General features: G+C 36.9%; 1 protein-coding gene across 5 annotated transcripts in view; it reads right to left on the bottom strand.

The window, feature by feature from the left end:
• TAF2 (TATA-box binding protein associated factor 2) overlaps positions 1-25,861 on the bottom strand; it is a 70,890-nt gene extending 45,029 nt beyond the window's left edge. For 4 of the 5 annotated variants that reach the window (XM_081071055.1, XM_081071056.1, XM_081071057.1 and 1 more), the window contains exons 1-8: positions 25,483-25,684; positions 24,990-25,044; positions 16,294-16,454; positions 8,530-8,648; positions 7,074-7,215; positions 5,594-5,825; positions 2,857-3,041; positions 1,761-1,874 (exon numbers count right to left, since the gene is read on the bottom strand). In XM_081071055.1, the coding sequence (XP_080927181.1) occupies positions 1,761-1,874; positions 2,857-3,041; positions 5,594-5,825; positions 7,074-7,215; positions 8,530-8,648; positions 16,294-16,454; positions 24,990-25,044; positions 25,483-25,565 (1,091 nt within the window). In that variant the 5' untranslated portion in view covers positions 25,566-25,684. Of the gene's footprint in view, positions 1-1,760; positions 1,875-2,856; positions 3,042-5,593; positions 5,826-7,073; positions 7,216-8,529; positions 8,649-16,293; positions 16,455-24,989; positions 25,045-25,283 lie in introns of all 5 variants that reach the window. The other variant, XM_081071059.1, reaches the window with a different exon arrangement.
• Between the last annotated feature and the right edge of the window lie 450 nt (positions 25,862-26,311).

The following is a 26,311-nucleotide window of genomic DNA, read 5'->3' as shown; positions in this document are numbered from 1 at the left end:
GAACAAGTGTAGTGTATACTTCTCTGCCTTCTTAAAGGAAATCAGTTATTAACAAATTATTTGGTTTTCTCACTTCCTCCAGCTGAGTTCTACTTGTACATTCCTTACACCCTCTTTACACCTGGCTTCACCTTTAACGGTAAGACTGCTTTACAGTCTTATTTCCATATAATGTACCTATGTTTGTGCTGTACTCTGGCACTACTGCTTCTCCCTTGTCCTACTCTGTCCACACTGTCTGCCTCTAAAAAAATACCTGCCCGTAGCCAGGACTGTACGGCTGAATTCTTACAGTCCACATTCTATTACTGCCAATCCCATGCATAATTATCAGTGGGATTCCAAAACCTGAAGTTTATTTATTTATTTTTTAAAGATTTTATTGGGGAAGGGGAACAGGACTTCACTGGAAAACAATGTGTACTTCCTAGACTTTTTCCAAGTCAAGTTGTTGTCCTTTCAATCTTAGTTGTGGAGGGCACAGCTCAGCTCCAGGTCCAGTTGCCATTGTTAGTTGCAGGGGGCACAGCCCACCATCCCTTGTGGGAGTCAAAGAATCGAACCGGCAAACCTGTGGTTGAGAGCCCACACTCCAACCAACTGAGCCATTTGGGAGCTCATCTGGGAGCTCAGCGGCAGCTCAACTCAAGGTGCTGTGTTCAATCTTAATTGCAGGGGGCACAGCCCACCTTCCCTTATGGGAGTCAAGGAATCGAATCGGCAACCTTATGGTTGAGAGCCCATTGGCCCATGTGGAAATCGAACCGGCAGCCTTTGGCGTTAGGAGCACGGAGCTCCAACCGCCTGAGCCACCGAGCCGGCCTATTTAATTACTTAATCAGTTTTTCAGTTTCTCGAGAGGAAAGGCCATTGACACCACTCATTTATTTATTCATTCGCATCTTCATTCATTCATTCGTTAATTGCAACATTTTGCCTACCATGTTCCAGGCACTTTTCTTTAATGGAACTATGTAATTTTAGGAAAACTGCAAATCAAAAGGCCTTACCCTTTGCCTTCTCCCCTCCAAGAAAGGAAAAAAAAAAAAAAAAGTGTATATATATATATATATATACACATACATATTTACATACTATTTGTAGCACAGAACGGTCACAATTATAAATCACAATCTTAAAGGAGTTTTCTGTATTTCTTCAAATTCATCTCAAATTAATTTAACAGAAAATAAAGTGTTCTTATCTCCCACATCTTTCAGGTAAATTGTACAAAGCTAGGCACGAGCGGCAAACTTCACTATTCATTATCACTATTATAGAGAACCATTATATTACCTTAAACACTACCTTGAACATTATCAACTACACTGAACACTGACATTAGAATTCTGACTACAGTTTAATACACATTGAAGTTCTTTTATCTATAGTATTTTTTTAAAGAAATCGCTGCTTTCACAATTCTTACCTTAGTCTTATTGCAAATTATGGAATTCATTATATGGAATTCATGGCCAAAAATTTAGGATGAAATTTATACTCATTATTTTTCTTTAAATATATACATATTTATGTATATATATATGTATATATATGTATATATGTCTATATATATATAGATATATATATAGATATATATACATATATATACATATATATACACACACACAGAATAGTGTTTTTTAAGTTAACTATCTGCAGTTAGGACAAAAGTCACCTTAAACTGCAGGAAAAGAAAATAAAAACAAAATTTCTCAATTCCTTCTTTTTTATTGGTTGTAAACTTTGAAATTACTCACCAAGACATTCTGGATATGAAACATCCAAAAAACTGCTGGGCCAAGGACTGAGCTAAACACCTTCTAGTCAAAGGTGTCTCATCTATAATCATGGCACTGTGTAGCAGATTTGTGCTGGAAATTAAAGGAAGACACAGCTAAATATAACCAAGAAATAAACAATTATTGAGTCAAATTAAAATAATCACACTTTTAAAACATGGAATTTAAGTTAGGCATAAAAGAGAAAAACCAGAATATTCTCCCAAAGAGCTTTGGCATCTTTTCAAAATGTAGCTGAAATCCATAATCTTGATAACTTTTGCTTAAAGCAATGGCTGCAATGCTTCCCAGTGATTTCCACAAAAAATATAAAAACCCTTTTTGGGGAAAGGGGAAAGCATCGTTAATGAGAAACTGGTGTGTTAATCAGAAACTTGTCCTCCTATAAAAGGCTCTTCTCATTTCAAAAATCTTTTCCAAATAACCATTAATTTTTTGTGCTCTATTATGTACTTTCATATACATTGACCCATCAGATTCTTCTAACAACTCTCTGGAGAATGCAGAGGCAGTATTATTATCCCTTTTCGCAGATGAGAAAATTTAGGTCCCGAAAGAGTAAAATGACCCTGACATGTAACTTCGAAATTTGGAACTTTTCAAGAAATGCAAGGAAGAAGAGAGAGAAGTAAAGAGGATAGAAAAAGAAAAAAAGGAAAAAAGGAAATGAAGTTCTCTTTTCTTTTTTCTTACAAGAAAATTTCTGACAATATTAAATTTTTAAATAACGCTAAGAAAAAACTCACTAGCTATCCACATATAACTTGTATGGTTTTTTTAAATTGCACAAGCAGAATAAAGACTAATATATGTAAAATATTAATATCAATTAATTCTGGATGAAGAGAATATGGGTCTTTTGGGTTATTCTGAAATTTTCTTTTTAATGCTTTTCTACATTTCTTAATTTTAAAAACACTAGATTTTCTACAAAGCCAACCATATCTCCATTAAAGGAAAAAAGGTCAAAACATGTCTTAAAATTTATCACAAAATAACCTATTTTCACATCATTACCCTAATTTAATATTTTCAAACTTGAAGAAATACCAACCTAAAAATGCTCATGGAAGCATAAGCAGCCACTTCAACATAAGCCTCATCAATGAATACAGTCTTAAAACAAGAGTATGGATATCGACATGTAAGAATTTCTTCATAAAATTCAAAAACTTCATGAAGATATGATGTGGTATGCTTAAGCAATGGAAGAAGTTGGGGTAAACAAAAATGAGTAACCTGAAAATGAAAAGCAAGGAGGAAGATCATTAAATAAGTTAATTTTGATATTTTAAGTTTCCTAATTATCTCAATTATAAACAAATGTTCACGTAAACCCATTTTTTTTCTTGTTTACAAATTAATGGTACTGCAAGAAAATGCTGGTGTAAAATTAGTGATTAGTTCTACTGACTATTTTTACAAAATATTTATTGTACTTAAAAATTAAATTAATGATAGATTGTAAGTCTGTGAAATGCTCAGACCCAAAGAAAATAAAACTGGTTCCAAATTAAGTTAAAATTTCTTCTGCATATACATACAAAACAAGAAAGATTTAAATTTCCGAAACTTATCATAGCTCTCCCTTTGATTCACAGATATCTAACATAGTGAATATGGCACGTCATAGTACCATGTTAACAATTAATGATGTTAATCACACTATCTTTACTGCACATAGGGAAAACTTACTCCTCTACTATCTCAACTACACATTGAAAGCTGCACGGGAGCTTGTTTCTATTTGGGAAATAAGAAATACCTGCAACAGAAATAGTAATTCTGATTTTCTTAGTAGGTAACATCTCATACCTTGGACACGACACACAAATATCACATATCATCTTCCTGATTCTGTGCCAAAGGAATGGCATCAAAGGTAACAGGGATCGCTATTAACTAGAATGACCTGGCAAGGTTTCATTCGGGAGAATGAATGTGAGCTAATCTTTTTTAATTGAACCAAAGTTTGATAGGTAAGGAGAGGAAAAGAGGATATCCCAAACAAACAGTGCCAGAGATAGGAAGAAATAAAGTCTGATCGGGAAAATCGAAATAAACTATATTGAATGCAACAAACATAAATAAGAAAGTAATTAGAAAAAAGCTAGAAAGGAGTATTAGGGTCAAATTTTAGAAGATCTTGAAAGCCATGCTCAAGAGCTCTGATTACCGCAGGGCTGTGGAGGCAAGGAATGTTTAAACGTATGATAAAAATTACTCTTCTAATAAACTTATAAAGAACAGATTAGAGAGGGATGAAGAGCTCTGTATTATTAATGGACAGGGCCCAAAATGCATCATGATTAGCACTTCTCTTGATACACAAACAAAAAGTAAATTACTATTCATCAAAAAAACAATTCACTTTCAGACAAACCTACATGATAGCAAATCTACTGATAATGGGGTAAAACTTAAAGCTATTTATTTGAGACAGAGAGACTATGTCATGGGCTCTAAGTAAGTGTTCAAGAAAAATACATCTTCACTGTCATTTACCCTTCTCTCATCCAATGGCTCAGAGTGGGGAAAAAAAATTCTTCAAAACATAAAGTAGGTACTCATCAAATGATTTTAAAGTTGGTCATTTACCAAAGATAAGAAAATTCGCTGCCAATCTTATCAGTAAATATACTCTTAAGAGACATTGTCAAGACAGTAAAAGCAGAACTGTTCACAAAACATCTTGAATATTTTCCACGAGTGAGTTTAAAACCTTGCGAATTTCAGGAAAGCAAACAAAAAAACAGACTGAGGAGCTCACTAATAGTCTCAACCTGGCTGCCCTCCATTTTTGATCACATAACTCAAAGAAATGCTGTTGAGATACACATGGTCACAGTATAAGCCTAATATAATATTTATTATAGTAAAAAAATAATAACTAGAATTGAAAACATAAAAGACTAATAGTAAATAAAAAGATATTCAATCAAATGTTACTTTAAACGTGTGCAGTAGCGAAGAGGGTCACTATCCAAAGAATTACTTTCTCACCACCAGAAATCCAAAACTTGCAGAGGCCTAAAGCTCTGTCTAGCCCAGGGGTGTCAAAACTGCGGCCCGCGGGCCAACTGCAGCCCACAATCCATTGTTAATTGGCCCGCAGCAAATTCCAAAAATATATTAAGTTAACTTAAATAAACCAGGTGAGGCAATACATACTTCACCTCGAGTGAGTGGCCCAGCTATTTGTGTATTTTACCGCATATGGCCCTTGGTTAAAAAACGTTGAAAAATGTTTTGACACCCCTGGTAGCCAGTCAATTGATACATGATTTGTCACAACATATAGGATGGGAGGAAACTGGGAGGGCCTTCATGAGTATGTTGACCAGAATTCAAACCCTGCCTGAGTTTTTTCTCTTTTCCTCAGTGTATACTGAAGTGAGAACAAATGTTGCTCTTTAATTTTGAAATTGGCATATTTTTCAGATTCCAGAGATGGACTAAAAACATTCATAAATATATGCCAAACAAAAAGATGACAATAATAAAAGAATTTGTCACAGAAATCAAGCTATACTCTAATCAAGGCATACCTGAAGCTCTTTTTGAATGCTAAGCCCTCTTTTGGAAAAAGTCTGAAATTTTAGTATAACATTTTGAAAGGAATTCATTCAGGAATTCATGTTATTAAACATATCAAACAGGAAAACCTTTTCGCTGTAGTGATATTCTTGAGAGTGAAAAGAAGAGTTAAGAAAAACTTAATATTTCATTAATATCTTTCTTTTTATCAGGAGTAAAAGAGTGAAAGGAGAGAAAGAAACAAGACACCATACCTCATGCATATATGGATCGACAAGTATTTCAAAAGGTCCAATGGCCAAGGAGATATTAGATGCAGCTGTTGGGATGGTTAGCATGTAATGGAAGGTCTTCTTTCTCATATCATGGGTATACACTGTCTCCACCAAATCTCCATTGGAAACAGCCACCATTGCAGCATCCACCGTAAATTCTAATTTCCATGTACATAATTCAGAATATGAATCAACACATGGGAACCAAAATCTAGAAAAAAGAAGAACAGTATAGAAAATATGTTGAAAGTGTAACCTACATTGTTTTCCCTATACATTAAGTTATTTTAACATTTACAGAATACATACAAGAGCAAATGTCAACTACTGGCCTAACAAAGTTGAAGTCGTTTACTGTGCAACTTGAAATAATTTGATTAAAGACAGAAACATGACTCCAAATATTATTTGGTAATATTAAGAAAATATATAATGTGGTACCTTCAGTTCAAACCTTAAAAGAAGTAAGCAATTCTTAATTTCCAATTTTTAAATTAAAAATAATTTTCACATATATTCACATTAGTCAGTTTTTATGCAGCATTCATTTCTAGACACTAAAAAAGCTTATTGTTTTAAGAAACAATTAATATTCAATCTACTCCATAAGTTAGGAAACTGCTTTTTTGGAGTATACGATGCATTGTATAAATTCAAACAGTGCTGGTAAAACCAGACATGAAATTTGTATCCAACTTTCTATCAATTAAGGTCGGGTTTTATTAAGTGCCAGGGTTTGTACCTGGAACTGAAACACAAAGAAGACATCATGGCTGGCTTGGAGGAGTTAATAATCTGAGAAAACACATATTATCAAATATATTTCAATAACATGTAATGAGCTATAGAACTATGAGAATGAACTACAATTATACACAAAAATGAAGGTAAATCTCACTAACATTGTGTTCAACAAAAAGCCAGATATAAAAAGCATAACGCATGTTTCCCTTTTAAAGTTCAAAAGCAGGTGTAATTAATCTACGGTATTTTAGAAATCAGGATAGCGGTTGTCCTTGGGAAGGAGAATATCAAGCGGAGAAATAGTGAATGGAAGTGGGTGGCGGGAGGACTCTGTGATGCTCTGTGGTAATGTGCTTTTTCTTGACGTGAGTGTGGATTCCACGGCTTACTTGAGCAAATGTATTGAGCTTTCTATTGACAACTTGTGTAATTTTCCATATGTTGTTTTACTTTCTGTATGTTGTTTTTCTATATGTTGTTTTACTTTAATTTATCTCAAGTTAAAGATTTGAGATAATTTTAGAAGAGTAGTCTTGAAAAGGACAGAGAAGAGGGAAGACAAGACTGAGGAGCAATGACTGAACAAGATTGAGAAGAGGGAGAAGTTCAGGGGATCAAGTTGGTAGTTTTCATTTTACACTAAATACGGATACTATATATTATATATAGAGAGAGAAAAAAATGAAATTAACCGAAATATATAAGAATAATCTACCTTGTGGAATTTTGATACCCACAAGAGAAAACATGAGCACCTCTCTCTGCCATACTTCCCTCTACACTGGGTACCACAAAATGAAGACCTCCTTTTGGCTGATCCAAAGAAAAATTGATGTGTATCTTTAGGACCTTTAACTCTGAAACAAATAAATACACACATTGATACATAAATATATAATTAAGTAACAGTGATCTATATAACAAGAGCAGACTGACATTGAACATAAAATGAAAATCAAAGGCTCAGTTTTACATGAAAAACCACACTACTTAACCGAGTTCAGGCCTTCACTATCTCTCTACCTGTGTTAACTCAACAGCCTGCCCTCACTTCCATTTAATTCTAGTCACTCCTAGCTGTGTTCTCCCATGATGTAGCTCTAGTTATGGCATATCCTCCTGTCAACATTTCTGACAATGTGACACTGCCTGAAAAAAAAAAAAAAATCAAAATTCCCACATAGGACACTTAAGTCTTTCCAGATCCATTTGAAAACTTACTTTTCAAGTTTGTTCTCTTATTACATTCCCACACAGACTGTCAATCCTGGTTAACTTTGGGGAGTAGATGAAGGAGGGAAGGGTGGGGTAGATGGAAAAGGCTACCCAAGAATTTATGTTATGCAATATTTATTATAGTTTCTGTTATGTTTAATTTATACATAATAAATGTGTTGCTTTCAAAAATAAGATTAAAAGATGTTTCTTTTAATTTCCCCCAAAACATTATAACCATATGGACTATCTCTAATCTCTGAACATAAAATGACCTTCCATGCCTGTCCCTTAAATTGTGCAAACCCCTACCCTCCACCCCCCAAAATCCACACCCTCCACAAAAACTACCAAAAATAAGCGCAAACAAAACAAAAAATTTTCACTTCCTTATCTTGGTTAATTTTTATAAAGCTAAATAAAGGCTATATATAATAATTATAATAGCTAAAACGATGCAAGAGAAAGTAAAAATTTAGAAATAGTAAGCCTATTTTCAAAAGTGTGCAGACTGGCTGTTAGAAACCCTATGTTCTAGCCTTGACTCTCCTACTAATAAATGACCTTCTGCGGGTCACTTACTCTCTTTGGATTTCAGATGACTCTTCTGTAAAAGGAAGGAATCAAACCAGATGATTTTTTAGGATCCTTCCTGCTATAAAATGCTGTAATTCTAAACTGATATTGTGTGAGTTCAAATCTTGACAAATTGTTCCATCCATCCAATTTTTTTTTAATAACTTTTCACTGTAAAAACAACAGTCAAATGAGTTGATTTTTGTCACAGCCCTTGATTGCTATTTTCCTGTTATCCTGTAATCCTTAAGGGAAAAAAAAAGAGCTTCCAATTTGTTCAACTGATTAATTTACGATTCTGACATCATTAATTTTCAAAGTTCCAGTCACTGAATCTAACAAGATTTTACTGTACAGTCAACATATTCTTGATATTTTACCATCAACGTGTTTCCATAACTCGGACGGCACCTTAATACATAGTTCTCCATTTCCTGCGTCAGGGTCCACAGCACTAACGGCAGCCGCATAAGCATTGGAAAAATAATTAAGGTTTCTCCTGAGGGGGGTAAAAAAACAATAAGCCACCTTTACCAAGCATTTTCTTAAATATTTGCCACTATTGTTTGTAAGCATTACATTGTCTTACATAATACCTAAGAACACCTTTCATACAAGTAACTGTTGCTCTATTACCATGACAAAAACTTTAAACTATAAATATAATGATATATATATATATATATATAGAGAGAGAGAGAGAGAGAGTCCACTCACCAATGTTATGTGATTACTATTATAATTATCACATCCTTCATTAATTTGGGAATGCCAAAGCCACTATACTTTCCTGATACAAAGGTAGAGAATATATGTAGAATTGAAGAATTAATTTATCAGTCTGGCAAAAATTTGAGAGGATTTAACAAGCTTTATAATCTGACAGAAATTAAGATGTTTCCAACATGTCAGGATGGGAAACACGTCCTGGAAATGTAATACTGTGCTTCACTCCCCAATGCATGACAATGTAAGCTTAAAGACAGAGGGGCACTTTCGGTTGGTTCATTGTTATAGGCCCTATGTGCCAGGGGACACTCAAGAAATATGTGTTCAGTAGTTACGTGGCTTTATTTCCCATTGGATGAAAACAATACACAGTCATCTTATGGAAATATGAAGACATTGCTGTCATTGGCTTTTGTCATTTTATTCCATACAAACAACACATATGTGTGTGTACAGACACACATTACATTCCCTCACTGAAATCAGTTAAAGGAATATGGAAGAAATGGGAAAAAGAGAAAACACAGGAATGGCAGGAGCAAGAAAACAAGATGAAAAGACAGGCTGTGGGTCATATTCTTGTTGTGCACCTTCACGTCTGTCCCTTGCCATGAGATAAATCCACAAAGCAACGTTACTGACATTTCCCTAGCCTAACGGATTGTTAGCCTAGTTAAAAAAACAAGTTTCATAGACTCCACAGAGTGATCAGAGGGACACACCATTCAAGAAAACATTTGAGTTACACGCTCTTAACCTTGACAGAGACCACTCCTCGGCTACCTAAGAAGGATGTAATATTAACTATGGCTTTTAACAACTACACATCAGGCTCTGGAAGTAGTTAAACAGACTGCTCAACAATTTGAACAATTTCTTTTTGTTAGATACATATGTAAAATAAAAGGTGTGAAAAACTCCTGTGTTTTCACACACAATCTACTTTTTATCATACAATAAAAGTAACTTGTGTTCCTTTTGTATATAATTCTGTCAATTTCAACACATGTGTAACCACCACCAGTCAGAATATGGAACAGTTCCATCATCCCAAAAAGTCTCTTGTGCTATGTGCCTTGTGTCAAATAAATGGAATCACAGAATGCGACCTTTTGAGGCTGGCTTGTCTCACTCAGTGTACCTCTGAAATTCATCAAAAGTGTTACATGCACCAATAGTTTGTTACTTTTTACACTGAATAGGATTCCATTGTATAGACTGTACCACAGGTTGTTTCTTGTTTATTCACTCAGCCACTGAAGGACATCTGGCTTGTCTGCAGCTTGTGGCTATCACAAACAAAGCTGCTCTGAACAACCGGATTGGTTTTTATGCGAATTTAATTTCCATTTCTGTAGTACAAATACCCAAGAGTGGGCCTCCTGAGTCATATGGTAAATATGTACTTAGCTGTGTGAGAATCTGCCAAACTGTTTTCCAGGATGGCTGGACCGTTGTGAATTGCTACAGCAAAACATGAAAGGGCCAGCGGCTCCGCAGCCTTGCCAGCACTTAGTTAACGTAACGTCTAATTTTAAAAACTACTTTGTACATCTACAGAGTTCCATTTCCTTTCAGTAAAATTTCAAAAACATGAAATTTGAAACATAGTGGAAGAACTTGTAATCTTTCCCCAGTTATCTATGAAATTCAAAAATGCCAAATTTAAACATTACATATTAGGCTGCTCGGTTTCTTTAGGGACACTTATTCTCTGAATGTCCTCATTTCCTGAGAAAAGGTAAAGTGGTCCAAATGAAATGGTGAGTCACCATAAATGGAACCTACTGGGAACTCAGTTAGGAGGAACAATTGTCTCAAGGTTTGGATTTCAGGGTTTGCTTTCATACTGTGAATCAAGTATGTTTCCTTTCATAATAACCTTATAAAAGCCAAAAATTACAAGGCAAGATTATAATACGTTTTCAGAGAAATAATGACTACAAAATATTGCCGGATAACCATCTCCATCCCCAACCCCCCCCCGCCCCGTCCTCCTCAAGGAAACAAAGCTGAAAGATGAGTAATGTTGTAAGGGATATTGAAAAATTAGTAAATTAAGGTGATCAAAAGAATTTTCTCTAATCACCCACATTAATTCAAATAATCTGTTAATTCTTTGTCAAAGAATATGTGCTTTTTATAACTATAGGTGCAGATTTTGCAAAACTTAAGATTAAATTATTTGTAAACTTTTTTTCTATTAAAAATATTTCATGGAAGCACAATATACATCAGAGAAGTATGTACACTGTAAGTATACAGCTCAATGAATTTTCACAAAACCCAAGGAGCCAGCATGCAGAGCAAGAACAGAACTTCACCAGCCTCCAGAAGTCCTCCCGTGCCCTCCTGTAATCACTAACCAAACCCCACTCCCTATCACCAAGGGTAACCCATTATTCTGACATCGAATGTGATAGATTAACAACTCAATATCTTCTTTTGTGTCTGATTTCTTTTATTCAACATTAAGTTTGTGAGATCCATCTGTATTACTGCGTGTAGTTGTTAGTCATTCATTCTCATTTCTGTTTATAATTCCAAGTATGAGAATACATCATAATCTACCATTCTACCACTTATGGGTCTTCGGGTATTTTTTCCAGTTTTTGACTATTACAAACACTGCTGGGAACCTTTTTTGTACATATTTGTTGGTGAACTCATGAATATGTTTGTACTGGGTGTATACCTGGAAGTGAGACTGCCAATTCAAAGAGTTTGCATATATTCAACCTCAATTTCTATCAGCAGTGTTTGAAGGTTCTAGTTACTCTACATCCTTGTCAACGGTTGTTTATTTTCCTTTGTCTTCAGTTTTAATAGTTTACAATAGGAAGAAAAAAAAAAGCCAGCCAACAGAAATATCCATTTTTCTAGAAATGGAACCAACACCAAAATTAATAAAGATGACTTTTTAAAATTAACTAAAACAACATTTAATATGAAACAGTGAAATAGTTGGCTTAAACAAAACTCTACCTTTTTCTATGAAAAAGTGTAGGGGATTTCACTGATTATAAGCTCAAACTTGAGCGAACTACTTGCAGTAGCTATCTGTGAATGGTCAATGAATTTTAAGCTCCTAGAAATACTGATAAGCATAAAATGGCTCTGTGGAGATGCATGTGCAGATTAGTCCAAATAGGAAACCTGTAACTAGTTCTAGGATTATTACAATGAAGAAACCGCAATGCCAAACCAGGGAGCTTTCAGAGAAGGGCAAAGAGAGTGGAAACAGATTTGGAAAGAATTTTAGATGAGGAATGGTCGAGAGTATTGATATTCTGTAGAAGGGAAAAGAGAAAACTTAGGAGTAAACAATATTTAATGAGGATACGTTTGTGAATATTACAACAAAACAAACGCAGCTTGATGAAATAAAGAATTTTCTAGTATTTAAAAATAATGAAAGAGGTGCTTTAAAATATAGCAAGCTCTCCAGAGCTGGAAGCATTCAAGCAGAAAGTAGAATAGTACAGAGAAAATTCTTGTTTAAGTTTAATTTTTCAGCTATGAAAACTTAATTCCAAGCAATATTATTAAAACAAATAGCAGTAAGGCATTGTGGCTGAGTTAAAATATAAAACTATTCATATTACTTAACCATAATCAATAAGAGAGTCAATCACTTTTATATGATACCAGTAAAATAACATTTAAAAGCCCTATATAGAGATCTGCATTAAAATACACAACCTAGTCCAAACCACTGACATTTCTCCAAAAAATATATAAAATAAAAAATAAAATAAAATATAGGACCTAGAAAAATCTTTTAAAAAATATAGTAAGTTTTAAAAATCAACTCTACATCACTTTAAAAATCATTATAATCACTCAACAGCTAGTTCATTTATATCGTAAGATAGCTTCATTTCTACTGCCACTCCTTAGTGAAAAGGAAGACAGAAGACAAGAATTAAATTGATTCTTGGAACTTTGGAAAGTTGAGACTTCAAGCAAAATAAAAAAGGTCTTCTTAATGTGGCAAAGCCTATGTGGGAAAGGAAAGAAACATAAAATTCCCACCCTCCCCCCCCCCAAAAAAAAAAAGAAGAGAGAGAGAGATGTCAGCCACGGTCGTTACCTAACCACAGAAACAGTTTCTCTGTCAAACTCTGCATTTATTCTATTCTAAGAGAGAAATGTAACCAAAATTTTTTTTTTTTAAAAGGAAAGAAAAATACCCATCAAAGAGCCCTAGCTCCTATGGAGGCAAACTATAATCTATAATACGTAAGATTCAAACACAAAATATATTTGGAGAAACTTCAAGTGCTGCAATTATTTTACTGGCAAACAAATGAAAAAACAAAAGAAGGGAGAGAGCGAGCGAGCGAGAGAGAGAAAGAGAGAGAGAGGAAGCCTTATAAATGTTAGATAACCAATAAGGTTTTTAATTGCTAGTACAGGTAATTTTAACAACTCAGCTAACAATCACTTGGATAAAATAGGTAAAAATGCCTTTTAGTCTCTTATCTAAATGTCTCCCTTCTTTATAACCCCCCTACAGTCAAAGGTACTGAATCTCAATTAAGGTAAGAAAGCACACTCTTTCCATTAAATATAGGAGGGCCTGGCACCTTAACTTTAAAACAAGTAAGAAGAAAATGTGATGAAGTAGTATATTACTTCTTTTAATGTTAGGACATTCTTGTATGTATGAAAGATCAAATTTTACCACTGATTTTTACGTTTAATTTTCAATTTCAAACCTGTTATAGTTCATTTCTGTTTTAGCTTTAGTGGAAATTTTAGTGGTTCATTAAAGAAAGATACTTTAGAAATAAGAAAGGTAACAAGTATCTAGGGACATGCTAAAGACCTTAACTATCTGCCTTTCCCAAAATTCCCTTTAAAAAATGATATCATCAACGGGAGATACTTTTCACATCTAGCCACTAAGAAAAGCAGTAGTTCTTCTGAATAACTGGTATGATTCTGTCTTGTGTCTTATGAATCTTATAAGTAGTAAGTGACAGTGTTTATAAGTGGTAGTATTTCCCCTCTTTGGTATGGCAACCAGAAATTTGAAAACCATATCTAGTTTTCCTCTAATAATCGTGCAGTTAATTTAATAGTGTGTACCTACCATCCTGTACAATTTTTATCCTTCATGCTAATTTCATTACTTTTTAAAACTGCTGTCTAATAAAAATTCTAAAACCAATCTGAAATCCTCTTTTGAACAAGAGAATAAACATACGCCAGCAAAAATAACTAATGTTATGTCTTAAAAAGTAATCAAGAAAAAAAAAAAAAAGTAATCAAGGTTCCAGAGCTCGGCAGAAAAGCAGGGGTAGTCAGTTAAGTATTTACTAAGTGACCATGGCTAACAGAACTCTGGTTCTACCGGAAAAGAAAATGTAAAAGATATTTTATCTTACCCAATTTGTTACCCTAACTTTTGAAAAGATTCTCCGTTATGACTTCCTTTTCTTTATTTATAACACTAAAAGTGATAATGTACCTTCTCTATCATTAGAGAAAAACTGGGGGGGTATCATCACCTAACAATAAACACAGCAAAAGTAAAACGTGCCTCAAGAGATTTGGGTCCATTGTTCTAGTCACTGCATTGTCACAGATTATTTTCTTAGAGACCTGAGCAGCAACAACTGGTAAAACAGATGTGCAAACACTGTGTTTTGTAACTGGAGAATGGAGAGGCTTCCTACCCTGTCACAAATTCAGAGTTCTAGGCTCAATAGGGTAGCTATTTTGGCCTTCTGGAAAGCCTTTGTCTCCCCTCCCTGCCTTTTCCATTCCTTAGTGGTATAGACTTACTAATCCAAAGGCAGATGATTTTTTTCTCGGGGAAAGAAGATACAGATGATGTTGTAATAAGTCTTTTTATGTCAGTTCCACAGGTGTGGCTGTAAAAGCAATGGAATCTCAGCAACTCACGTTTATGAAATGGAAAGGCCTGGGAGCAATTCAGAGAGTCTCTGTACTTTCCCAATAGCATTTTATTTTCTCTTCTGAGTTTGAAAGCTTCTAAACCAGTGATTATTGGGATCATAAATATGTCTAAAATAAACCTTTCTCAATCTTCCCGATCTCTTAAGACAGTGGCTTTCAAGCTTTAGCTTGTATCAGAATCACCTGACAGGCTTAGTTAAAAACACCAATTGTAGGACCTATCACCAGTTTCTGAGTCAGGAGGTCTGCGGTAACACTTGGGAATATGCATTTCTAACAAGTTCCCAGGTGATGTTGATTTAAAAATGTATTTTTAAAATGATTTAAAAATGTATTTTTAAAACTGCTGCCTTAAAACGATATTACACATCTCACCTATTTCAAACATCATCTTGACTACAGAGTATATAACTTACAAAAAAAAGTTTATAGCTTGGGACGTTCTACCCCAAACCACTGAGAATAGCAGAAAAGATATAATCCAATGCTATCAAAGCTTTGAAAACAAGTGCGTCCAAACGTAGTCAACAGTATTTAAATCAGCACAGATCTTACTGGGACACAATCAAGTAAAATGCTAAGAGCCTTAAGAATGATAAGTAATCCTATTTTCCACAGGAAATAATTCAAAGGAAAAAAAACTTACCTGTGCCAAAATATTTACTCAACATGACTTATGATCATAAAAGCTGGAAATTATACAAATACCAAATAACTGGAAAATAATCATGCAAACTACAATATATTGAGTAAATGGAATATTACCTGACCATAAAAATAACAAAAAAATGAAGCCTATCAGATCATATGTGGAAACAAAGTACTTAAATCAAAAAAGTAGAATATAAAATTGATCACAATATGTTTATGAATAAAAATCAGAAATAGCCTCAATAGATGCAATATTTATTTAAGGTGATGGAATGAGCTATTTCAGATACAATATTTTTATATAACATTCTATATCTCATAGAATATTTTATAGTAGTCTGTGGTCAACAGATTATGGTGACCATCTAATTTATTGAAGATTACATTTAATATTTATAAAGTAGTTTTTAAAAACATTAAAAGTAGAAAAATGGCTAAGAAAATATATTTAAAGTTCTCCAATAGTGCTTGTATAGTCTGAAGAAGTGAAACTTAATAATTGCCTATGTTGGACAGAACTAGTAAAATTTCTTGAACCAAATGTGCAGAGTGGTAAAAGTAATAAAAATTAAAATTAGCAAAAACAAAAGGAACCAGAGTATAATAATCTAAAAAAATTCTACTTAAAAAATTAATCCAGAACTGTAACGGCTATGTACGATGTCAGAGGGGTAGTAGATTGGGGGAGGGGGTTTATCACTTTGTGAGGGGTGCAAATATCTAACTATTACATTGTTTTGTATACCTGAAACTAAAAAAAAAATAAAAAATAAAAAACAATCCAATCATATAAAAAAACTGTTAGAAATAATTGACTTTTAAAATGTATAACTTACTGTTTTGATTCATTGTGACAAACTTCCAAGGTTGGATCATTATAAATAAAAGCAGCTTCTAAATCATTGATCCTTACTCGGTATATTCTACACTGTTTGCTGCTCAACTTGATTCTATTCAAGTTTGCAACTGTGGGAAATATAGTCAGTTCCACAAATCCCTGTAAAGATAAAGAATAACTCCATTATAATTACGATTGGTATGTTTTAGAACACATATTCCTTTGATTTCTACTACTTATACACATAGTACACTCCAGAGACAGAATCCCAAATAGCTACCAACATACAAGTGCGCTCCAAGTATCTTCATTTCAAACATGGTTGTCCTAGTGGCTGCATGGGTGTGAATTATATACACTTCATCATCCTGGTGGTTCACATTCACTATCAATGAAAACTAGACCATCTGCTAGAAAAGTGTAAAAGAACTTACTACTCTCGAATATTATAATTTCTAGACAGTATAGAACCCAAACAGGGAGAAAGGAAGAAAAAAAAAAAAAAGACAGCAGAAAGAGAATGAAAACCAGGTTGGTGAGTGAAAGAACATGGCCCCAAAACAGGGCAAAAAACTACACCAATGAATCTAAAAAGTATGAGTCTCTGCACATGGGCGGGAAATCAGAACGTGTAAAGCAGCCAGAGCTACAGCAGATATTCAGGCAAGTAGAGAAAATCTGCTGCCTCCAAGAGCAGTGGATACTTCAAAGTACTGAACGGCCCCAGTGGCCATATACATGTGGTTAGCTGTGTAGTGAGCAATCTATCTGGAAAATGTACTGAAGACACGAGACACTGCTAAATATACTGACTGCCCACCACCCTCGTGTTGAATCAAATGGGAAAGACACACCAACGAAACATGGAATATCTGTCCAGTGAGTTAAATATCCTGGGTTGAACACTGATGGTCTCAAACATAATATGTGAGGGCATGAAAGAGTAACATTTCAGGGACTGCAAAGTGGACAGAAGAATCTCAGAGGCTGCAACAGAAATATCTAAGCTAAAATTCAGGCAATAACCATAAAGGACTAGATTGCAACAATTATAATGGCTACTATTTAATGAGCATTACGAGATGCCAGACTTTATACTACATACTTTCTTATGTTCTCTCTAATCCCAGTAACAACTTGAAGAGATAAGCACTATGTTATACTTTTTACGGATAAGTTAACACAATTAAATATATCATTAGTAAGTGGAAAATTGAGTTTCAAATCTACTTCTAAATGATCACAATTGATTTCACCCATTATGCCAAAATCTTGCTCAGTACCAGGCTTTTAAATAACATGCAATAATTTTTTTAGATAACATGCAACCCAACTGCTCAAAAACCTAGATTCCTAGCTCCTTTCCCTCCAATCCCCAAATAAGAGGAGAGCCATACATCATTAAATTAGACCATATGGACAGATCTACGTGAAAACAACTGAGAACAGAAAGAGAAGAGGCAAAATACTGTTGATGACATCTCTGTGTTTAAAGGTGTAACCTGTGAGCAACTGTGGGGAGGAAGATCCAAATTCCCTTCATTAGAGTATCAGCAATGCAATGACCAGTCTCCAAAAAGGAGCTTGGATCAACTCAAAGACCGCAAGCAGAACCAAGATAATGTCACATGTGAACTAGAAAAGATTATGGAAAGTGCTGTCAACAATTAGCTACATGGGTGGGACATAAGAACAGGATTTGGCTTTCTAAACTAAGGTTAACAATAATCAAACAGTGAATGGAGTGTATTTCATGAAGACAGGAAAGCCCAGTCTCCTTGAATTCAGGTCTCTGACACCACCTAGGGTCCTTACCTACACCTGCCTGTAACATTCAGACCCACTGATCGGCCTCCAATCCCTGCCGTCCTTAGCAACTGACATAACAGCAAACCCCCTAGGTCATCTAACATCTCCTTGCTTCAAACCCCCTAGGTCACCTAATATTCTCCTTGTCTCCCCACTTCACAAGTGACCATCCTCTCAGAGCCCCTATCCTACTTCCTCCCCTGTGCCATTCAACCTTTCCAAAAACTTCTCTGCTTTCTAACCTTAGAGGAAAAGTCTCTTGAACCCCCCTTGACAAGAAGCTACTTACTCTTTCGCTATAAGTTAGGGGAAGGGAAAAGAAGAAGCCTTGCAGTTTCCACTGCTACTTCTAGACCATTTACAGGATTTTATACAGCATATAGTAAACAAGAAAGGGCAGGATAGTGTTCCATGCGTGTGTTCTGGAGGAAGACTGCCTGCATTCAAATTCCAGCTGCACCAGCTAGTACGTGTAGGATCTTCGGCTAAGTTACTCTAGCTCTCTGGGCCTAAGTTTCCCTCTGTAAAACAAGAGTAGTGACACTACCTACCTTTTGGTGTTGGCATGACAATTGAGCAATTTAGTACAGGGAAAGCACTTAAAATCGTAGCTGGCACTTAATAGTATGTTTTTATTGTTCTTCTCTACTTCGTTTCTTTGTGTTCGTGCCACACAGGTATACCACCCTCTCTATTCGTCCCAAATTCCCCAACATTCACGGAAGGCTCATACTCTCCCTTTCTAAACCGTCACTGTAAGTGACTTGAATGGAGATATATCTGATCCACGCAGTAAAACTGCTTCAAAATAGCTTGACTTCAATTCCTAAGATCGTCACTTCTATTCCCGGACAGCAATTGAGATCACACTCTGAAAGACACCTTATCGGTGCTCAGAACTGCTTGAGGCTGACATTTTAAACTTGTATGTCCACCATGTCCATCCTTCTGCCCCTTATTACTTCTCTCCAGTCCTGTTCAACCATTTAGTTCTCCTGTTCCTTCACATCCTCGTTTCTCACTACTATCTCTCCTGACACCTTTAGGGTGACCTTCTTCTCCATTCACCAAAGACCCTTAACTTCAACCATTCTTCTGCCAACTATCAATTCTCTTGACTTTCTGTTACATGTCGCTATCTTTCCCTCCTGTTAAGAATGACCCTCCCACTAGTCCGCTACAGGCCTTCTTCTGTAGCAGCCTCAGAAATCCTGCTCTATCAACTACCCTCTGCCGTAACTACAACCTCTCCTCTCTATGGGGTGTTGTCCCATGCCCTACAAACATGTTAAAGACTCATATTCTCTTCCTTTCAAAATCTTGAGATCTACATTACCCTCAAATGAATTAATTTTTGCCTTTTTCCTGGAGTTATGCTTTAGTTCTGAACTGACAATAATCCCTGGAATCCCCAAACATTACCACAGTCCACTAATCAGACCGGAAGTCTTTGGAGGTCAAATAACAAAGGGGTTCACGGCCAAGTCTATCTCAGAGTAAGACTAGTGCTTATTTCCCTAGTCCCAGAATATATAGGATAGATTTTAGTAACTGGCAAATACCCTTATTCACTCTCTGATCAGTGGAGGGAGGACCATTATGGAAGGACTAAGTCAACCCCACTAGACAGCCCATTTTGCCTCCCCAAGATAGTAAACCAAAGCAACTAGACATCCTTTGAGGAACTGCAGAGATTAGTATCACCAGAGATTTGAAAGATGCCCACTACATCTTCACTTAACTGAATTACTTGGCTAGTGCAAAAGTCAAGTAGGTTTTGAGAATAATGGTGAATTATCACAAACTTGTCAATCACGACCATGTTTGCAGATGTAGGATTTTTACTGAAGGAAATCTGCACAGCTCTTGGTAATTAGTATTGCAGATAATTATCAAGCAAATGCTTTTTTCCCCCAGTTCTTACCAGAAAAATAAAAATCAGAAGCAGGATGCCTTAAAAACAAAAGAATCTCTTCACTGTCATCTAATAACTAATAACTATCAATTCTCCTGCTCGATTAAAACAAAGTCGAAAATTCCCTTGATTGCAGGATAGCCCAGAGAATTACACTGATAATATTACATTAACATTTTACTACTAGACCAGGTAAGCAGGGAAGAGTAAGCTCTCTAAATGACTTAAACAAAAAAAAAAGAAAAAAGAAAAAAAGAAAAAAAAATACAGATGACAGAGGATAAGAGTTAAATCCCATGAAAGTTTAGGGGTTTGTCACATCAATAATGCTTCTCAAGTCCCAGTGGTCTGAGACATATAGAAACAGGCCTTCTAAAGTGAAAGTTGCTTCATTTTGCGCTGCTCACCAAGGGTGGGAGAAAGAGGCATGAAACTCGGTGGGCTTCTTTGGATTCTGGAGGCAATATGCACATTTGGGCATACTGCTTACTAGGCAACCTATACGGCTATCAGTTGTGAGAGGGGTCCAAGGCAAGAAAGGGTTCTACAGCAGGTCCAGGTTGTCATTCAAGCTGCCCTGCCACTTGGGCCTAATGACACAGCACATCCAATGGTATCGGCAATGTCCATGGCAGGCAGAGATGCTTTATAGACTGGTCTTCTCCAACAGAATGACAGCGCACGTTCCTGGGCTTAGGAATATGGCCATGACCTCTTCTACCAACAACTATTTCCCATTTGCAAAGCAACTACTGGTTGGCCACCAGACCCTAGAGTAGAGACTGAACGCGTGACCATGGGACTCCCAAAGACTGTGTTACGTGAAATGGCCATCATGAACTGAGTGTAATATGACGCTCTGAAGAATAAAACTGAGCATGCACAGCAGCTTTCCACTTTTAAATGGAAACAACACATCTGAACTAGGCCAAGCAGTCTCTTAAGGCACAAGCAAACAGTGGGACTTGCTCCCACTGCTTCTCCATTATTTCTTCCTCAGTCCACACCTGTGGCCTCCTGGCGAGTTCCCCTTGCTCGGCTAACAGAACAGGACAAAGCATAAACCTGAATTATGAGTAAGTCTTCACAGAATGCTAGCACCCGTCAGAAGTGGATGGTAGTTGACATCAGAATCTCACTGAAGTGTGGCCCTGAAAAACAATGGTAAAAAACTCTCCAGTGGACAGAACGTTGGAAAATACATCTGGCTGCACACACTGTTTGAGGAAGTAGAGATGTATGATCTCTACACATCTACTCTGATCGGTGATCAGTCAGTTACTCACAAGTTCGCCATCTGGTTACAGACTTGTACAGAACAAGATTAAAATCCTGAAAATTAGAAGGTGGAGAAGTATAGCAATGGATTTCTCAGAATGGGTATAATACGAAAATACTCATGTTGTTATCATAAAACTGACCATCAGAGGGCATCCACTGTGGAGGGAGCCCTCAAAAATCAACCGGCAAGATTATCTCCCCCAGTAGATGTCACGGGCTCTTTCCCTAGCCACCTTGCTCAATACACAAAGTGGTTATGCTGGTAAGAATGGAGGCAAGCTATGAACCCCACAACATGATCATCCCCCACCAAGACTAATCTGACTGATTTCCACCACTGCTGGGTGCCCATCTCCCAAAAGCAGAAGAGCACAGTAAGGTTCTTCCTGGGACCTTCCCAGGAAGGATCTCAGTCAGTCACTTGGTAGAAAAATAACTACATCAGAGAGTTTGCATCATAGAGAGGGACAGTGATTTGTCTTTTCAAAACAGATACATATTCTAGATAGTCCACCCCTAACTACAATATACAGTTGACCCTTAAACAACTTGGGGGTTAGGGGTACCAGGTATCCAGTCATAAATCCACGTATAACTTAAGTCAGCCCTCCGCAACTGCAGATGGCACATACAGTTGACCCTTGAACGTGTTTGAATTGCGCAGGTCCACTTACACACAGAAATCCACATTTAAGGGGATCCACGCAGTTCAGACCCATGTTGCAATACTGCATATATGCTTCCAACCAAGTGTATAGGGAAGTGTAGCAATGGGCTCTTAAAACACACGAAACTTGCTGATTTATCCTGTGCTCTTTCACACAGAAGCAACTGGCATGACCAATTGCTAAAGGCTGTTACAGCACCAGTTGAGGTACCTCCAACAGGGTGCTGTCTCACACTAGTGAACAATACATAGGGTCACTTCTCCATAGCCAGAACAGATCTGGGAACCAAGGGGTAAAAGTTGGAATGAATATTTTCACTATTGCACCAAAAAGAGCCAATGAATTTTTGCTTCCTGTCTTTGTAACCTTGGGTTCAGTGTGTCTGAGGGTTCTAGTGGCTAAGGGAGAAATGTATCCACCAGGGTACATAATCATGGCTCCATTAAATTGGAAGCTGAGACCATCCTTTAACCACTTTGGGCTCCTTATGCCATTGAACCAATAGGCAGAGAAATGGGTCACTGTACTGGCTGGGATGACTAATCCCAATTATCAAACAGGAATTGAGGTTCTGCTATACAGTAAGGACAAAAATTACATTTGGAATTTTGACCAACAGTCCTACTCAATGGAATCCTAAAACAACACAATAAAGACAGGACAAGCAAGGATGCAGATTTATAGGAATGAAGGTCTACGCCAAACCAAAAGGAATGCTGGCAAAAGAAAAGGGGAAAATGGAATGAGTGGAGAAATAAAGAAGCTGTGTGTATCACCTTTGGCCTTGACACCAGCTAAAGAAAGCAGGGGCTGTAGCAATTAAGTTTCACATTCTTTTAGTTTTCTTTCCACTATCTAGTATGATAGGTACTGGTGATAACTAGTATTTTAGGTGGGAAGAGTACTGATCTGCCATTTCCTCACAGTATTACATTAGCTCGGGGATCAGCAAACTTTTTTCTTAAAAGGCTAGATAATAAATAGGTTTTATGGGCCACAGTTTTTGTCATAGCTACTCAACTCTGCCATTGTAGCTCCAAAGCAGTCACAGACAATATATAAATAAATGACTGTACCTGTGTTCAAGTAAAACTTTACTTACAAAAACAGGCAGTTGGCTACTGCCAACCCCTACAATAGCTGGCAGGACTGTTAAGTTCCCTACGTTGGGAATACTAGCTTTTCATCTCAACCAGACAAGAGAGGATGCTTTGGGGCAAAAGGGGTAAACTGTTCTAGATAATCTCCTTTTGCTCCCCCTTGTCTGCTCTCCACCCTACTCTGCACCCCTGGAACTGCAGAAACTGGGCACTAGCTCTGTAGCTTCTCCTTGGCTTGGTCAAATGGTCAAATGGGAGGCACAGAAGACTGAAAAGCAGAAGGAAAGGGAGCTCTTGTATTCAATCCCCCAGGTTACTCTCTGCCAGGGTGAGGGAGGCAGTAGCTTCACTCTTCTACCAAAGGCCATAGCTGCTGTAAGATGACTTTCCTACAGCTAGGATAGGTTCTAGTTACCTCTCCCTTCCTTTGTTCTTTTAGATTTAAATGTGGTAACTTCCTCAGTGTTAATCTAGTGTGTTCCTCCATCTCCAGTTTGTTCTCTTAACCTTGCTTGTTCTTCATGAAGTACTCCTTTCATTATTCCCTCTCAATTAACCTGTATGAATGTGACATTTGTTTCCTTCTGAGACCCTAACCCATATACCATCGAACCAATTTTTCCAGTGGGAAACCTAAAATCATCCACAACTCTTTGCTAGCATTTAGGAATGCTAGACTCATCCGCAATCACTGTCTGCCTGTCATTTTGCCAGGGGCAAAGGAGGTAGAGAGGAGGACAATAGACAGAAAGGAGATGCAGATGACTCTTAGGTCATCCTTAATTAAAGATGGCTCAATCATTTGCTAACATCATGTCCTTAAATTGACTTAGTCCCCATTCTTTCAGCTGCTCTATTTATAAAAATTAAAATTAGAACAGTATCTACCTCACTGAGTGAAGACTGAGTGAGGTAGGTTGTACACACATGACCCTAGAAGATAGTCTTATGTGTAGTATGTACATAATAAATTCAATCACGTCAACTCTACTTCTATACATTTCACTAATATCATCATGCAGGGCTTCATCAATTCTCCTCTGGATTATTCCAGTAACCTCTTAAATAGACTCCCTAATTCTTATATTCACTACCCAATTTTTACAACACAACATACCTAAAGTATCCTTCCATGAAGCACAAGGGAAGGAATCACATGAAAGGAAATTAAAAGAGAAATTCCTTAAATGAGGAAACTGGATTTAATGAACCTTTAAGGTTCCTTATAAATCTAAGATTCTATGATTCTTTTAAAAAGGTTACATTTTTTTTAAATCTATATAGCTCTTCTTAAGTAGACAAGTTGAAGAGGAAAGGTTACATCATCACTCAAGGAAAACCAGCTCTCACTAAGATTTTGGTCTACTTTACACAGGTTCCCCTGAGAGAGTAAATTAAGTACTTGGGTTGTCAAGGACTTTCCAAGAGTGGGTTATATCCACAATCAATTATATCCACAATCAATACATCTAAAGGGGGGGAAGATTGCTAGATTTCAAACTCCTTATCTAAAATTTCACTAGCAAGCAATGTCACTTAAATCAGATCAGTCAAGAATCAGAACACAAAACTAGCCTCTTAGCGGCCAACTTAAGTCAGTGTGTGCACGAACCTTACTTAATTTTTTTATAGAAGAAATCTCTCTATGGGAATACTCTTGTTTCACGCATAATTTTAAAATGCTTGGTAATACAGACATGCATATTCCACAACATATTAGAAGGAATAAAACTTTAATCAGGAAATAGGACAAAAAGGTGGGTGGAGAGGAGATATTCGCAAGGCCACGGAACTTGAAGTCATACAGACGTGAATGCTAATTCTGACCTGTTCTTGAGACACAGTTATCTGGAAGGGAAAGCGTCAAGGCATTATAAACGGTGGCCTTGTTACTGCTTATAGTTCTTGAGATCATACTTACCACAACAGATTTCCTCTGGAAGTTTATGTTGTTGATGCAGACGACCTGATGGGTTGTATATTAAAAAAAAATATAAAAATAAAATGAAGAAAATAATTCTATTATTAAATGAAGCATAATTATATCCCAGTATAAGCAACGACTATGTCCTAAGCAGCTCAAAAATCACACTCTCTAATTTTAAAACCCTGCAAATTGGGTTACCTTGCCTGTTTTTCGATTTAACAACAGCCACAAAAATAAATTTCTTTGGACAAATACAGTTTCGTACTTTTAAGAAAACGGTTTATTAACCTGCAAGGGACATTAAGTCTGTTGAAACACACTGTCATTCGAAGCATTTTCCTCCTACCAACACCATTTCCAGGACAGGGAGTGGGTGGTGGTTTCCCACGAAGTTTCCCAGGCCCACCGAGTCAGTTTCAAGCAATCACAAAATACAATGAACGAAAACAAAACCCCGAAGAGGAAAGGGAGATGAAAAAATACTTATAATTTATACGGCCTTGGGCTTTCAAAGCCCTTGTCTCCTTTCTTCCTGTTCATTCTGGCGGGCTCTAAACCCGTGGGCGTCATGAAGCGATCCCGCGGAGCCTGGTTTCCCGGCTTCCCGGGGGGCGGCGGGCGTCAGCGGGCTCCGGCACCTCACACTCCCCACTCCCCCTCACGCTCCAAGTCACGGCCCACTGCCGGGACTCCTTCGGCGCCCACGCCCGGCCCTGCCCGATCCGCCGCCTCAAACACGCTCTCCCGACTGGGCTCCCTCCAACTGCCTTAGCCGAGCTCCTGTCACGAAGATGCTCCTCTCAAACCCCGCTCAAAGCGACCGTCGGCCGACATCTTGCCTGTCACCTATGACCTCCAGCGTCTGCGGAAGTCGGACGGAGGCGGGACCGGAAGTTCCATCAGGGGGCGGGGCTTGAGCGACTGTCGGGATTTTCCTGTTGCCTTTCCAAATACATGTACAGGTTGAGAATAATTAACATTTAGGAAAGCAAACACAAACTTTTTTTTTTAATTTATTGGGGTGACAATTGTTAGCAAAATTACATAGATTTCAGGTGTACAATTCTGTATGACATCATCTATAAATCCCATTGTGTGTTCACCACCCAAAGTCAGTTCTCCTTCCATCACCATGTATTTGATCCCCCTTACCCTCATCTCCCTCACCCCACCCCCCTTACCCTCTGGTAACCACTAAATTACTATCTGTGTCTGAGTCTTTGTTTCTCATTTGTTTGTCTTGTTCTTTTGTTGTTTTTGGTTTATATACCACATGTCAGTGAAATAATATGGTTCTCTGCTTTTTCTGTCGTATT

This window comes from Rhinolophus hipposideros (assembly GCF_964194185.1).
Source record: "Rhinolophus hipposideros genome assembly, chromosome: 13".
NCBI classification, from domain to species: domain Eukaryota; kingdom Metazoa; phylum Chordata; class Mammalia; order Chiroptera; family Rhinolophidae; genus Rhinolophus; species Rhinolophus hipposideros.
Note: the sequence above shows the minus strand (reverse complement) of the source record. Positions and strands in the feature narration are given on the sequence as shown.